Here is a 17,373-nt window from a genome sequence, read left to right on the forward strand (position 1 = left end):
ATACCTATTAATCTATTCAGAATCTTTTTAATAACCCGAATGATGCATCGGAAAAACGATTATCATACATATACACACACACAGTACTGTACATGGCAAAACACATTGGCCAGTATTTGTGTTTTATTTGTGCATTTGAGCGTGGAATCAGATGCCTACTTACATACTGGCACCCTTCCATGATCAGACAGAATACATAAATAACAAATGAGGAGGAAAACCTAATTAACAACCTGTTGCCTGCAGGCAACTCGAGGACTGAAATGTAGTTAGAAGGGAATATGAGAGTGTTTTTTTTAACACCTCATTTCCAATTAGAAGTGACAATAGCTGCCCACGGGGCCTTGAGGATAGTCCCTCCACAGTAGACTGCTGACTGGACAATCAGGCTATCCGTGCCTTCAAGGGCCTGGCCCGGAAGCTCCGATTCAGTGGGAATGCTGTATTTTTTTTTTTTTTTTTTTGCTGTGGTCATGAAAGCGGCACTGTTATGGCAGGCAGAGAGGCACCAAAGCGGTTTTGAAAGGTGAACAACAGCATGAAGGTAAAATGGATACGCAGTCACAATGTGGAAATTAACAGCTCAAAGAAAGTTTTGGGGGTTGATTTGTGTTTGTTTTGCAGACCAAACTGTGTGTAAAAATTTCACACAGCCCAGAAAATCTGAATAGGTTATTCTTTGGAACTGGTGAGATTAATGAAAACACTATTGAAATAGGAAAGTAATCCAATCCACTTTACCGGTATATTAATTGGCATCTACCAATTAGGATCCCTCATTTCATTTTCCATTTTGCGAGCTCATAAACCTGCATTCAGCAGGAAGCTTAACTTTTGTTACTGCCAACACAAGAGGGCTCACGGTGTGGAATTACTCTGTTGACTTCAGGGAGCTCGCGAGCTGCCCTATAGCCGCCGATGTGAGCTATTTCGTGAAAATGCATCGAGACAGAACAGTGTTCTTCATATAACAATATTGACTTTTAAAAGGCAAGGGACACGAACAAGGGGAGGCGGCCGTCCAACAAAGCACCCACATAGGGCATTCAGTGGCGCATGGCAAACTGTCGCTACAAGGTTAAATCAAAGTGCATACGGCCGGCGACAAGCTGCTGAGAGTGGGCGATGCCGTCAGGGCCAAAGAGATGGAGTAAAACGTGCATGATAATGGCTGTGTGTGTCACCAATGTACTCATGTTGAAAGCTACTATCGGGTGCTATTACTACACCATATTGAGAAGAACGAAGACGGTCTGGCCAAGGGCAGATTCGTCTCCTTTGTTCCCCATCACCATCATTGAAAGCTGCATTCAGGGGTTGCACAGACTATTCACTTTACTCAGGGGCACAGGTGGGATTTTGGAGAAGAAAAACAAAAACAAAAAATATATATATATATATATATTAGGGGTGTCAAACTTAAAGCATTAACTTTGGAGATTAATTTTAATTTTATGAAGCATTAAAAAAATTTAACTCGGTGAACTTTATTTACTTCCTGTGGCAGCTGACCTCTGCTCACTTTGCATCCAAACTTAGAGGAGAGTCACTAGCGCAAAGTCAGACAAAGCTGTACTTTTTACATAGTTTTACTTTAAAAAGTAGCTTGACGGCTCATTGGAGAAATCCAAAATAATTTGCGCACTTTGCAAAGCCAAATTCAAATACCATATTAGTTGTACGTCTGGTGTATCGTTGGATAGTTGTATTTTACAGGTAAAGAAGCGTATTCAAAGAAAGGTATTTGAACAGTCTTTGAATTGAAATATACTTTTTTCCCCACATTAATTCCAAGACTTTACTCACGTAAATATCTGTTCCAAGCTTCGTAGAAAATTGTAGTTGAAAAAATGCGATTAATCGCAATCACTTATGTAAAGTTTTGCGATTAATTAGTTAAAAAAATGTAATTGATTGACAGCAGTGATAGCTAGATAGCTAGATATATATCATAAAGTCGGCATATGAGCCATCTATTGCTGGTGTTTATATTTTATTAGGTTATTTTTCTTTTTTTAAATCATAGTGCTGAACTGAAATATCAATGACATAATCAGCGAAAAGCCGACGTTAATTACATTAGTGTCAACAAAAAAATCTCTAGGTGATATAGTTGGCGTCCAATAATGTACTGTACTGTTTTGTATGCAGCCACCTCTTTGTCATATATTCTACTAGCATCCCCATGTGCATACAATGCCAATAATGACAAATTAATGTCACGGTGAAGACAGAAGTGATATCCGAGCAAATTAAGAGCAGATGCAGGGGGAGGAGTAAGACGGAGTGTTCAGCATTGCAATTTCCAGTGTATAATGTGTGCTTACTGATCATCAGTCATCCTGTCACTTAAACCCAATTGTTACAAACGGAGTGTTCAACATCAAAGTGTTTTCTGAGCCACTCTGCTTAACTGCTGAATGTTGTTAGTGGGATTCAAATGCTTCTTGCGCCAGATTTGCAACTGCTGTGTTTAATTTGAAGGCAAAAGTTCAACCCTTAATGTGAATTCAGTGAACGAACTGCACTAGTATTTGTGCAGCCAGTGTTATAAAATATAAAAGGACATTTGCTGTGTTTACCACTGGATTTCGGGCACTTTGAGTTCAGACTCAGGTGATGCGGGGTTTAGCTGGAGGGTATTTAAAAACATGTCACCTGACGAAACGCACGGACCTGGAATTAGCCTTCACAATGGAAGACATGAAATACAACAATTTCATTGGCTGCTGCATTAAAAAAAAAAAATCCTGGCCCTTTCGAATAATCACCTGAATAAAAAATTGCTCGCCATCGTGGAAAATACTAACGAGAAATAGCAGTGAACAGCCACTAGTAAGTTGTTTTTCTTATGAGAATTTCCAAACGAGATTCATTGAATTCCACCACTACGGCATAAATAATGAAGTCAATACTTTGACATTTCAGATTGCAGTACTTCTTCGTCCTGTAAAGTACTATACCTGATGCAGCTATAATGTTTGAATGTGCTGGCAGCCTTCTGACATTCCAGACAAAGCTGGATAGCACCAGGATAGTCCTCCTCCTGGAGAAATGAAACAATGTCAGTCATTACAAACAGAATTCATAAGATCTTCTAAAGTCAAATGGTGGTAAAAAATAAACAAGTAATCTAAAAATATGTATTTTATTTCATCGCATTAAAGATGATGCTACCAAATATAGGTTTATTTTCCCAGTCAAGGTTTGATCAACTGTGCTCTGAAAAATGGCTATTAGATACGCTTTAGATAACAAGGCATGAAATTCCATGTCAGTCATATTGATTTTGTTTACTCTAGCGGATCTTCCTAAAAGAGAAGCATTTGTAAGAGGGTCAAGCGCTTGTATGAGTTCAGCTTTCAATGCAGAATCTCGAATGATATTTGACCTTTCAAGTCAGTCAGAAGCATGTGTGTCAATGTGCGCAGGGGGGCTTTACTATACCTCGAGCATTTCGCTGAGTCGTACATCTGTTCTTTGCTGTGAAGGGAAGACCAACACTTGAACACTGTACGATTATATACAATTTGTTATGATAGTGCTTTGGTTTCTTTGCAAAGCAAAAAGAACAGAAAGTAGCCTGTAACATGCACATCTTTAAGCAATACATGTTTGCCGATAATATAAATACACAGTATAATAAAAATGATTCATTGCAGTCCGACTAAATCCCAAAGCATGCAGTTTCAAAGAGAGTCCCTCAGAATGATAAGTTTATCTTCTTTTTTCCCCCAAATAAAGTAAAAAGACGAAAGGCTGCATCTGGAAATTAGAGATTGGAGAGACTGAAGAGTGCTAAAAGGACACTCCAATTTTAGTGGTGATTTATAAAAACTTCTCAAGATTTAGATGGCGAGAAGGGCAGAATTACAGTAGAGAGTATACTTTACCAGCGTCTTGATGGTCCGAAGAGACTTGAGCAGGCCTGTTAGAAGCTGCCGCCTTCTCTGATTGGCTAATAGGCCCAAGCTTGCTTCTGTGAATCCCTCCTTTGACACACTCAGTTGCCTAAGCAGAGAAAATTATCCCCCAAAAAATGATAGTGGTGCTCAGATTAATATTCTTTTTATGAAGCATTTGGCTGTAATGCACTCTGCTAATAGTGTTGCTTTGTTTTGTTATTTTTTTCATGATATTCAGGAATGCGGGCAACACTCTTGAACAATTACTGACTAGTCAGGATAAAAAACTGTTACATGTGGTCACGAAAGAAAGAAAGAAAGACAAATAATGAATAATGAATGAATAACAGTACAGAGGGAGGATTTCAGTCATTTACTATTGCTAATCCAGCAAGAGTGTGAACCAATTGTGGGGAGTGATAAAGCAAATGCAGGGCAGATATGGAATAAGTCCCAGTTCTCAAAGGTTTAAAAGTACCAACTTATATATTTAGATAGGCAGGCAGTGTGATAAATGCATTTCAAAATGAAAGAAATAGGTTGGCTATATTTGCATATCAGACAGAATGTTGGCCCTGAACAACACATTCATCTCAAAACCAAAGAGCTTTGATTGCAAGGCTGATTGTGCGGTAACAAAGTGAGAGCCATTTTCTTTTGCACTAAACATACTGTGTAATTACCTTTTTTTTTTTTTTTTTGGCCTTACAAGAACATACTATAGTATCCGTCTGAAAGGACTGTTTTTCATCATTCTACCAGGGAGCAAAACAGGAATTGCCTAGAACATCTTTTTTTCATTTCCTATTCAATTCCTTTAATTCATTTATTTAACAACCTGTTCTGTTTTGTTTTATAAATGATTATTTTATCTTATGCTTTGTGAATCAATTGGACGTGATAAAGAAGCAAGCAATAGTGAGTTAGTTCATGAAAAGCAACAAGACCATGAAGATTAAATGCGGTCAAGCATACAAAGCCCAGCATTACCTTCTTGCATTTGTGCAAATAACAGCAGCCAGCTGCAGGTTGGTCTGTAACGCCGTCACTCTCTCCAGTTCCTGTGAACATAAACCGAACCACTTCCCAGTTAAATTTCTCTAAGCGTTAAAAAGGAGCCCGTGGCAACGATTGATTTCTCTGATGCAGCCATTTATCAAACAAATCGCCTCTTTAACTCTGAACCGCGCACACATCAACTGCAGTGTAAGCACACATTAGGGTGTGATGGCCCCTGCTGTGTTATGAAATTAGAGATTTGACACCATCAGAATAAATAAACCATAGCTCCGAAGAGCAGAAACACGCAAAAATGTAAAGAATTACACCAAGTTATTTCTTTTAATTAATTTTCATCTATTATATCAAGGGCCAATATTTTACTTTTGATTTATCATGCCATTACGAAGACCTTTGAAAAACAAGCAGAGCGAAAATTGGGAGGGGGCAAAAAAAATCTAAGAAAAAAAATGTACACGGCACACTGTAGCAACATGTATGTACTCTGCTTGTTCTAATACAGTATATCGTCTCTATCCTGTAAAAAAACACTTATGTCCATTTACCACCCCCAGGAAAATATCAATGATCTTATTCACAAGAGCGTCAAAAGGTCAACCACGCTATTAGCATGAAAGGCCTGCGAGCCTGTGCAACTGCACCACATCCCTCATCACGAAGGTGTTTGAGTGCCTTGTTAAAGGCTCCATTTGCTCCTCATACAGTATTGGCCAACCATAGTTTGCTTCCCACACAATCAAATTGATCAACACCAATTATGTGAGAATGCTATTCATATTCAGCTCAGTACATTCATCAATCCACTGAGGAATTTGGAATTGAACACCAAACTGTAGTAGTTGCTTGATTTTCTCAATGCCAACACAACCACGTTAAGTGAAACGTGAAAAGAAATGGTTGCCGTGTTCATGGCTGAATGGCCTGTACATCCTCAAACAGAAACCGAGGAAAGGTGAGCCTGCCTACTATGTCCACAAACAAGCACTGGGAAAGCAGCAATGGCAAGTAAAGGTCAAGCAAAAAAATGTATAGTCTGACTATATATTTTTTTCCCTCTCTCAATGCCTTGTTATTCATATATTCATCAGAGGTCTTCACTGCGACCCTCCAACACATTGACTATGCACAAGCTCCTTTTACTAACTATGCCCGTACATTATAATGATGCTGGCGTTTGGGGCATGCCGTAAGTCTGCTTCATTGTCAAGGAAATGCAATGAAACAAAAATGAATGGCATTTACGATCCAAAGTGCACAGACCCCCGGAGTTGACATTTCGCAAGAATCCACATGCAAACACGGTTAGGTGATATTAGGCATCTATTTCCTGACAGATCTATTTCCTGTCAGTTTATAATCTCCCTCGCGAAACAGCCTTGGGACCTCAATTGTAATTGGCAGGTTTGACCACCAAGGTTGAATAAAGCTTTCTCTTCAAATGCAGCAACTCGGGAGCACAATGAAAGGCGCACGGCTAACTCTAATGAATGTGTTTCCAGTGGGAAAATAATTGAGTCCCTGCCCCAGCCCATTCCTTTCTGATTGGGTTTAGCAACCAGGTTAAAGTGGAAGTCAACCCCGCAAAAAATCTTTGCAATAATATGTTCGTTGCGCCTTCACATAAACATGGCATTGTGATTAATATTGTGTTTGGGGAATAGGAGTTAAGCAGCAATATGTACTTGTTTTGAGCCATCTCAGGGGGCGGCCATTTTGTCACTTCCGTCGACTGAAAATGACATCATAGTTGCTCAGGGCTCGGCTAACGACCAATCATGGCTCAGCTTCAGAAAGCAGGCGAACCCTGAGCAACTGTGATGTCATTTTCAGTCGACAGCAAGTGGCTGCCCTCTGAGATGGACAAAAACCGGTGGATTTTGCTGCTTAACTCATATTCCACAAATGTTTTGATCCGACCTGAAATTTTTGTCTCTTTTAGGGTGTCTATTGTATATCATGTTTTATGTTAATTTATTGATTCCATTTTGTTGTATCATGTTGTAGAGTGCTCTGTTACAGCTCTAGTTGTTATGAAATGTGCTATATAAATAAAATTGTATTGAATTGTATGATATTAATCAGAGTGCCATGTTTAGACTAGTGAGCCTGTATAGAAAACATTCTTGTAAACAATTTTTGGGTGTTGACTTCCCCTTTAAGGCTCCTCCATGGAAATTAATTACATCTTGGAATCTCAAACAAATTCTAAGATGACTTGGAGGGAGCAGTTACAGAATTCAACCAAGGAAAAGATGGTTCAAAGTTGAATATACCGAAATGTAAGATTCAACTCAGTCGACAATTGTAAAAACTTCTTTCTCCAAACTTAACCTTACTTTCATCAGTGCAATTATCCCCCGAAATTTTGTGGCTCTGTAATTTTGAGCAAATTCCACAATACCCTTATTATTGCCAATGAGATGTGTGCATCCTCTGGTGTATCTATCGCCTTACATAAGGTGCAAAGGTAAGCAAATAGAAGACAGCCAAATAACTGCAGGCACCTTAAAAATACACCCATGAAAGTCAAACACTGGAAGCTGATCAATGACAATCGCTCTGGCCTTTATGTAACCTTCCATCCTTTCTGAGTGCAAGAGGAGGCCATGTGCAGCTAGCGGGTGTCAACAGTGATCAGACGCAAGCTCCAGCAGAAGGCTACTCCCTCTATTGCTATGAATCACATTAGATGCTTACCAGACCATCATTTATAGCTCCGAGCCAGGGGTTTATACGTCTGGACAAATTATGTTTCCACCGAAGGGCGATACACGGCACGCGAGCGCTGGCGAGAGGAAGCACTGTGGCCGGGGGCCGCCTGTTATGCAGCAATACGCATTTCTGTTTACATCGTGAAAATGATCACATAGAGCAGATAAGTAGAATCAAAGAGGTGGAGGAGGCAGAAATTATGCAAAGCAAGGAAGTGCCCGTAATGCAGGGAAATCATCATCATCATACTAAATCATAAAAAAAAAAATGAAATCTCTCTTTTGACTCATTATGACATAAACGCAGCGGAGATGGAAAGTGCCCTCTGAACTCCAGAGGGCATTTCGCAGACCAACTTCGCAAACTGAGATGGGTGGAGGCGAATGCCCCGGCTAATAAGTTCCACTGTCATTTGGACGCGGCAGAGTCACCAGGAGGGTCACAGAAATAATGACCGGTTTACTATTCACAGGCTGACCTTCAGATGGCTTGAGAACAGCAGTCAGAAGATTGCATTGATGCAATCTGACACATATTTCCAGCACCAAAAGCATCGCCGAGATTAGTGATGAAACCAATTTATTGGATCTACTTTAAGGGGGAAAAAAAGAACACAAAAAACATGCAGATATACTTTGAAGGAAGAGTGATGGCACCATCAATGGTGCATATTGAAATACACGCATCCAGGAAATATAGTGATGTTAAGCCTGGTCAAGCTTATCAAACATTAATAATAATTAATCTCCATGTGGGGTGCTACGTTCCATAATTACTCCCAGGTCATGACTTCCAAGTCTGTACAGTCAAAAAAATATTGCTCTTGCTGCAGAATGACCAGAGTGAAAGCAGATGATGACGACACGACCAAAAGAGACTTATTTTACCACATTATCTCTCTCACACTAACATGAAATCTCTTACACGCATTTCAGGTTGTTGCAACATCATCTGAGGAGCAAAAAAGGGATTTTCTGGGATTAAGTTTTAATTTCATTCAGGATGATATTTTGAATTTTAAAAAAAAGCCTCTAACGCCTCTTCGATCTTTCTCACTGCTGTAATTTCACACGGTCCACCGGGATTGCCATTAACTGAGACTCTAATACAGTATGACAACAATTTGTCCAATTCAGAAATTTAAAACCATATAAGAATAATGGTGAAGAATGATTTTCAGTGAATTTAATTCAAGTACGGAACAACAAAAAGAAGCTGTTCAAAGTAAGATTTTTTTTGTTTTTACCTTGACATAAGCAGGCTGTTTCTCCAGAATGAGATCAGCAACCTTTTTAGAAACCTACAGAGAAAGAGAGAGAGCAGAGATGAGAACGGCTGTGTTAAAATAGAGAAACCTTTTCCAAATGTCGCCCTATAAAACAACTTGGGCAGTGTTATCTCAAAATCAAGAGTGCAGCTAGAATTAAAAAAAACTACATACATACATACAAATAAATAAATAAATATTCATATACATATATACACACACACACACACACACACACACACACATAACATAGCTCCTATATCGCATCTTATTTCAATATTAAAGTGAACCTAATTGTGGCCAGTGAGTGCATAAGCTGTATCCATTTTAGAGCAGTGGTGTAATTTACTGAGTCAGTGGTTCAAAGTAGTTCCATATAATGAGTTGTATGCTCCCCTAAATTGTACATTTGGTGTTAAGGCACTTCACTGCCCCTCACAGCACTACATGCACATGCGTACGCGCGCGCGCACGCACACATTAAATTGAAAGTCCCTTTCCAAGGAGAATTTCAGCAACCAGATGGGGTTTAAGCAAAGGTATCAAAGCCTCACGAAGTTTTCAGCGACATGAGAGGGACATCAGCTTTTCCACCATGTTATTAACATGGCCTCCTCTGGTATTAGCTCAGCCATCGCTTCTGTGGAGCAAGTCAAAGTGCATCGTTGGATTACGCCAGTTTTCACAACGCCTGAGGTCTCACAGTGCGCAAAGGCAATTAGCTAGCAGATGAACCTCTGCCGGGAGTGAGTCAGAGATGCCAATTAAACGCAGATGCGGTGGCGGACGGACAAGGCAGATGTTCTCTCCCAAAATGACACAAAATGCCTATTCAACCAAAGCAAAGAGGATATAGGTAAATCAGCTAATATATACAGTTTATGCATCCGTCAGCCATCTCATTAGGAATCTGAAAGAATTGCATCGCAGTTCTGACAAAAGGGAAGCCAGTCACAGGGCACCCCTGCGGCGAGCGCATTAAAGCACCATCATTGCTTCCGCACAGGGATAAGCTTCATTTCACACACCGACTACACGTCTCGGAAGTAATGATGTGTGCGACCAGTGAGTCTGGTTGTGTACACTGTGACTGTACACACATAAGCCACCCGCGGACCGAGATGGTCTTTTCATTCTTGGCAGAAGCATATCAGCGGTGGTGAGATGAACCGTATCGCATATTGCTCACGTTTATGACGTCACCTCACAATAACTCTATTCCTTATCTGGCGGCTCTCAAGTAATCATTCATTGATTTGCTCGCTGATAAAATCCTGTTAAAAAAACATTCATCAGCTCCTTAGGGTCGCACACAAACTCTCATGTGGCGTGAAGAAAAAAAAAAATCATTCTGCATGCATATACGATCCCATCTGTTGATGGTCGGGTGAAAATAACAGTAAAGATTACTCAAAAGCCATTTCTTGGCCTTTCGTTTTGCACATTGCCTTGCAATCTGTTTACTGGGGTGTTTCCAGAAGCTCACCGCATGTCACCTGCCACGAGCATCCAATTTGCGCAATTCATTACCATACGCAGGCGCCCAAGAAGAGGCTTGCTTTCATACGAATCCCATGAGGAATTTTCTTATTTTCCTCTTGATGCTTTGTGCTACAAGAAACACACGAGATATTTGAGCACGAGGCCCAGTCTTTCTATTGTTTATTCAACTTCAGAGCACTACAGACTGGGGAAAAAAAAGCAACTGCTCTGTGTTTTATCACTTTTTTTTTTCCCCCACCATCAATCCACTTTCCATACCGCTTATCCTCATCAGGGTTGCAGGTGAGCAGCCACTTACATGCTGCTAGACAATGTTCAGTTCTACTTTGAAGATTTTTATTTGCAAATGCCCCCACGGCACTGAACTGGCTAACAGTTGGAGGTGCTACTGAACAACCCGGCTGCAGTGCTTTGGCGTGACAGGTCAGTGGAACAGTTGCCATGGCTATTCCCCTGAGGTGCCTGGAAGCTAAGTGTGACATATGAGGGGAAAGCTACAGGATGTAGTCCAAGTGTTTACAAACATGCAGCTCTCACCAGGCTGCAGGCCACATAAAGATGATGGTAACACTGGCTACGTTTACAAAACGTCTTTAATCCGATCGGATTAAAATTATGATCGGATCCACTGTTTTCGTGGACACTAAAAATATTGATACGATTAAGATTTGCGTGTTCATGCGTCATCACACCGTCGATCAGAACAAATTCTTTCGACGCGCACAGATTGACCAAATATACCAGAAATAGTAGTAGAAGAAGAAGCCGTAGCAACTTGGGTGTCAACAAAACATCAAGACGCCCATTTCTACTTTAAACGTTAGTCTTACTTTATTTTTCCCTTTGGGCTATTACGTCGAGTTCATACTTCCTAATGGAGCTGCAAATGGACCAGTTCAGTCTTTCGCTCAAAGTGTCGTTCGCTCGCTCAACTTTCCGGGAATAACAGAAACGCGTATACTGACGTCACAGACATGCGCGGTAAAGACGGTTTGTTCCGAAATTTCGAAGTGTTTATGTGCGCGGATCGGAGGAGAAATCGACATAAACCACCTCTCTCATTCGGAATAAAGTCTTGATCAGAATGGGTTTGATCGGGTCATAATATTCCCAATGGAGTGCGTACATTTTTATTCCGATCAGGCATTTAATCTGAATAAATGTAAACATTGCCAATGTGAGCCTGGAATAGACTATTTCTGTTTGTATTCATTTCTACAGTACAATTTCAAAATGTGAAGCGTATTATTTTCAGCTCAGTTCTTCAACCACCTACACTACATGAACGTGCGTGTGTGTGTGTGTGTGTGTGTGTGTGTGTGTGTGTGTCTGACTTACAGCTGCCTGTTGTCTCTTCAGTCTGTCTCGGTACTCCTCCAACTGCAGCAGGTTCAACTCTGTTGGGAGTTTCTAAACAAACACAAACAACAACAAAGTTTATTTGTAATGCAGCCGCTGACAGACGCATCACAAGACTTATGTGTCCTGCTGCTTCAAAACAAATCCTCATTAGAAAAAGTTCTAAGTAGGGAGGCACAAGACGTCTTGGCACTCCGGAGCGGAGGAGGTACTGCTAAGTATCTTAATTTAAAATATAGCCCATGAAGCATTCAGATGAGATCAAGATTGTCTCACTGATCTGACTTGCTGTTATATTCAATGAAACGGAAATGATTACCTCAATTTATATCCCGAGATCATACTGTATGTAGGATGGGACAAGAAGGCAGAGGGCGTTATTTAGTAAACAGCAAACAAACTCAGCTGGGTAAAGAAGATATTACAATTCCATGCCCCAAAGGATGATAGGTAATTACTTTCCCCTTGATTGAGAGTCTCATTTCAGGTGGTGTGGTGAGACCAAGATAAATCTAATGAGATTTCACACCCTCCTTCTGTTCAGTGGATACAATCCATCAGTCTGGATGTCAATGGAACGAGAAGAGGAAGTGGCAGCAGCTCAGATGAGAAACCAGGAAGCGCACAAAACGATCGCACTTTCAGAAGCATCGCAAAGACTGTATTGCTATCGCACACGCCGGCCTTGATGGAATTACTGTCGGATCGAGGGGGAGCGGAAACTGGGAGCCGGTCTCCCCGTCGATTTTACAGGAGAGTGACTTGTCATTCGTTCAGTTAGTCAAGCACTTCAAAACAGAGACTGTTTTTACACCACCTGCAGTTCATGCTGCACCATGTCAAAAGAGTCGTTAGAGAAGTAGATCTCCTCGATACTGTCGATGATCTCCTGCTCGGCCTGAGGGTCGATGGGCTGCTCCCTGAGCTCGCGCAGCTCCTCCTGAAACACCCGGAGACAATTTGTTTTTCCCATTCAGAAAGTTCCGGCGCAGGGAAACATACAATTCGAAAAGTTCAAAACAATTAACAAAACCTTGAAAAAAAAGAATCATCAAAGCAGTAGAAATTGCGTTAGAGGAACAAGAGAGCCAGAGGAGTTTCGACACACAGGCGGGGCAGAAGGACAAAGTGAGAAAGCGGTTGAATGAAAATTAGATGGATAACATGGGGAACGGGGAAGAAAAGGAGAGGGAATAGGAGTGTGGTTTGGGAGAAGATTACATGTTATTTCATTGGGCCGCTCTCATGGGGGATATCGGTAGGGCTTGGGAGGAACAAAGCGAGGAAATGAACGACTGGAAAAAATACCAAAGGAGATTCCCTCCCTTCAGAGCACTTGTGAGAACCGTAAGAGTGTTATTGATTAACATGCTGTGCATGCGCTAAGGCTTGTTGCTCCACAATCTTTCAGATTTGAACCCCTTCTCCGCTGACAACGTTAATTAGCCGCTATATGGTCGTAGGTCAAAAACAAAGCGTGATGAAATGCTTGAGTTTGCAATTTAGAACAAGGCAAAAGTTGACTAGCAATTGCTTACAGTATAACAAAGGTCGGAGAGCTTGTATAAAACTGAAGGTGAGCCATGATTGGTCGTTACCTGAGCCTTGAGCAACTGTGATGTCATTTCCAGTCCACAGAAGTGAAAAAAATGGCCGCCAACCGGGAGATGGATACAAGATGTTTTTTGTGACTTAACTCACACAAACACATTATTAATCAGAATACCTTGTTTGGACTAGACATATTATTGCAAAGATTTTCTTGTGGTTGACTTCTTCTTTAAGGTAGTTGTAAAGAAGCAGTTTGGAACCTCAAAAACCACAAAAGAAAATTGGGATAAAACCTCAAAATGTAACTTCACACCAGTCAGAATTATTCCATTTAAATGATGATGAGCGAGGCTGAAAAATACTCCGTTTGAAAACAAGCACAATATACGACTTGGCACTCAAAGAGAGGTCAAGTTATTTTCCAAATAATTTGGATTCATCCTCTCATTCAAACTCTCTAAGTATCTGTGCCCATGGCAATCTATCAAACAGCTGTCACTAAAAGCCCACAAATGTCAGCTTGCAAAAGGTGAAGCTGATGAGATGAATAAAGTAGTGAAGCACAAACCAAAAGAGGCATATCTGAATTCATAAAGCTTTACATACAGAACATGCACACGTACCGTATTTGAGTGCACTTATAAATAAAACATCTCACGTGCCGGAAGGTAATGCTGACTGTGACTTCTTTTATGTGTAGAATCAATACATTGAGGCATCAGCACATTAAAAATCTATTGCAACTAAAAATAGACCTGGCAAGGTTGGATGTTCGACACTTCTGCAATTCATGTGTGTCCTATTTAATTTTTCATCTATATTGCGATTTAATATGAGATTTTTTTTTCAAGTTCCCCCCCCTTATATATATATTTTTAACAAACACAAGCAATAAATAAATCTAGCGTTGCGATTTGAAATTGCATACCACACTGGAACGTCGATTCAAATTCAGCCCTTTCGACCACAGTCGAGCTCATTGGGCCTCATACGATGAGGCTGATCAAGAGAACCTTGTTACACACCCACCAGGCACCAAATAGTTCCCTCACTGCTATCAGTCTGAGTGTGCAGAGAGGCAGCCAAGTGTGCCGCCCATGTGACTGTATCCAAGTTTGTGGGTGCGTGTGTGCGTTTCCCACTCACATCTCCAGTATATAAGACAATTATGCTGAGTAAGCCAAAGCATCATCATATTATGGATATGGTGCGGCGGGAAAACATTCATATAACGTGACTGGATGATGGGAAGTGTGTGAATGAAGCACTGCGTGCGATTTGACTCAGGTGAAGAAGAGAGCACGAGCCCCAAGGGAAATGTGTGGGCGAGTGCGTTGAGATTGGAAACGAGGGGTGAAGGCGCAGGAGATCACGGTCCGCCATAAGGAAGGTGGGTGGGAAATCAACTCAAATGGGAGAGAAGGTGAGAGGGGGCGGCAAAGGGGAAGAAGAAGGGTGGGGGTTGGATGACTCATGCTGGTGGAAGTTTTAGTGGAGGGACTAGAAGACAGATGAATGAGCGAAACAAAAAATGAAACATGTCTCTTCTATCCCCTACCCTTCATAGTCGTCCGCCACCCTAGGCTTTGATCAGATTTCACTTTGAACGAGGTATGACAAACTAAAAAAGAAAGACCTTCCATCCTCTGTGCAAACGTCTCTTTTTTTTTGGGGGGGGGGGGGGGGGTAATTACAAATCTATTTGCATTCAAATTGCAGGACACTCAACAGACGCTTTCAAAGAATCAAAGGGAATATCAAAGTCTCGAGTGCTTGCTGAATGTTGACAATCAGGACCAGGATAAAATGGACCTTGACAACCAGCAGGTTTGTTGAAACAAAAGTTCACAAACAATGGCAGCTTCATGGAAAATCCCGTGAGACAGAGATGAAGGTTAGGTTAGCAAACTGAGGGATCTTATTATTTCCAAGATGGAAGAGTCTTCAGAGGAATACATGCAGATTATTACAAAGGCCAATTTTTACCACAGGATTGAGGCACACGCTCATGCAAACACTTGCACCTCGGATCTCAACTGGAAGGCAGAGGCACTGACCGCTATTTCATTGTGTACTGTCCACATCTTATAAAGTAAAAAAAGAAAAAAAAAATTTTAAAAAAAAGGTCATTCTTCAAATATCATTTCAATTACAGTCCATGCAGCCTCTCAAATCGACCTGCTGTGTGGTGCGTATAGCAAGGGGGCCCCCTGCTGATGAAAGAGGGTAAACGCAGCTTGCATAGTAGACTCGAGCAATCGTGAATGAATTTCGAGATGCCAGAAAATGTTTTAGAGTAAATTCCACCAAACGGAATTGTTGCATATTAAATGGGCTTCCTAAACTTTATTCATCGTGTACTTATAAAATTAGGAATTTTCCATTTCTATGATATGTAAATCAATTCATTAAAGCTTTCACGAAAGCTGGGATTCAAACAGGGGTGTGTAAACTTTGTACATTCTCTGATTTTTTTTTTGTCTGATTCTTAGCTCTTCCCATGACTCATGAGAGGGAGACTCAACCTTTTTGCAACCTTGACTACAACAACCCTGCTCATCCCCTGCTTAAACTTGCAAGTCATGCTCAATGAGGGTGATGCAGCATCATTCATCGACAATCAGCGAGCCAGATGTTGCTCTCGGATCCTGGTGGAAGTCAAATGATTTGAATCATGACTCATGACAAATAAATGGTGTGAAGCAGTGAGAGTGATGAAAAATAAAAGCCAGTGTGCAAAAGCATATACTCGAGCAATGAGCATCCTCTGTTGTCATGTTCCCCCACAGTGGCATGCTTTCAAGTATGAAGGAGTAATAAATTTGTAAAGTTAGGAGGAAAAAGGTCAAGATGTTACAAAGCTAGAATAGAGTCATAATATAAGAAACAATGTATAATGTGATGAGAATTACGTTTTGGGGAGAAAAAAATTACAATGTTCCAAGAATAAAGTCATTGAACCAAACAGTGAATGGACTCGGTAGCAAAGCCTGACTGACTATGTTCCCATACCCCCTAAAAAAGACAGAGCGACTGGAGTGGAACTTATTTCACACTCTGGGTTCCGTGTAGAATGGTGATGGAGTCCTTAACTGAAATAAATCTTGGCCTTCAGTTTCATTTATGCTTCTAAAAACCTCTTGGGAGTGAATTGTAACGAACCAGTAGGACACTGACCCATACTCACTTTAAACCTGGGTTAATTCGAACCACCTCCATTGCAGTCAATGTATTGTAAAAGGTATGCTTTTATTATAAAACTGCAGAAGTGATCACTAATTTCAGTTTTATTATGGTGATAAAATAAGAAAAATAAATTAGACATGTAGCCTCACTGTAAGATATCCATACTGCTTAAATGTACCTTGCTTGGGATCCTCAAGTTCTCCACAGGACTGAGGTCTGCCATGCTCTCCTGAGGGCTTTTTAGACCCTGTTAGAAATAAACAATGTTACATTAAAATAAATAATACGCACACACACATCAAAATATCGGTCGGGTTGCAGTGCTCTACTGAGACCAATTTGGGTTAAAAAAAAAAAGTTGCTCCGAGACCTGGGTTGGTCGTGCTCGGATCTCAAGGTGCTATTGCAGCTGTAAAAATTAAAACAACAATAATAATAATGATAATAATAATAATAATAATAATAATATATACATTTACCTCCATAATTTCTGTGGACCGTATGCCACCAACATTAAAAAAAAAAAAAGACGTTTCAAAGCTTGGTACCAGGAGAAATAAAGCAAATCTCAGAAGGGGAAAAAAGCTATACCAATTTTTTTCAGAATCAGAAATCAGAGATGTTAGGGGTATGTCACCTAGTCCGAGATGGAAAAAAAAAAACATGTCAACATGTCCTGCAATTTTTTTTATGTCTCTGCTATGTTTGGTTATCATCGACAATAAATTTCACCCCCAAAATCGCAAAAGACAATTTGTTCTGTTATCTTAAAAGGACAGCAAATAATACACTATGATCGCATCGTTATGTCCGATCTATACAAACGTACAGTCATTATCGTATGATGAGCTTTTGGCACAGGTGTGTTTT

General features: G+C 40.5%; 1 protein-coding gene across 8 annotated transcripts in view; it reads right to left on the reverse strand.

The window, feature by feature from the left end:
• vps50 (VPS50 EARP/GARPII complex subunit) overlaps positions 1-17,373 on the reverse strand; it is a 55,900-nt gene that overhangs the window by 38,204 nt on the left and 323 nt on the right. For 3 of the 8 annotated variants that reach the window (XR_015081976.1, XR_015081975.1, XM_086013710.1), the window contains exons 1-9: positions 16,983-17,289; positions 16,682-16,750; positions 12,584-12,706; positions 11,746-11,817; positions 8,884-8,937; positions 4,896-4,966; positions 3,894-4,011; positions 3,448-3,483; positions 2,964-3,046 (exon numbers count right to left, since the gene is read on the reverse strand). Coding sequence is in view for 6 of the 8 variants with exons in the window: in XM_086013710.1 (XP_085869836.1) it covers positions 2,964-3,046; positions 3,448-3,483; positions 3,894-4,011; positions 4,896-4,966; positions 8,884-8,937; positions 11,746-11,817; positions 12,584-12,706; positions 16,682-16,750; positions 16,983-17,219 (863 nt within the window). In the remaining 2 variants the exon portion in view is untranslated. Of the gene's footprint in view, positions 1-2,963; positions 3,047-3,447; positions 3,484-3,893; positions 4,012-4,895; positions 4,967-8,883; positions 8,938-11,745; positions 11,818-12,583; positions 12,707-16,681; positions 16,751-16,982; positions 17,290-17,373 lie in introns of those variants that run through there. The other 5 variants (XM_086013709.1, XM_086013712.1, XM_086013707.1 and 2 more) reach the window with 4 other exon arrangements.

This window comes from Filicampus tigris, chromosome 18, assembly GCF_054856515.1.
Source record: "Filicampus tigris isolate MCC_2025a chromosome 18, RoL_Ftig_1.0, whole genome shotgun sequence".
NCBI lineage: Eukaryota > Metazoa > Chordata > Actinopteri > Syngnathiformes > Syngnathidae > Filicampus > Filicampus tigris.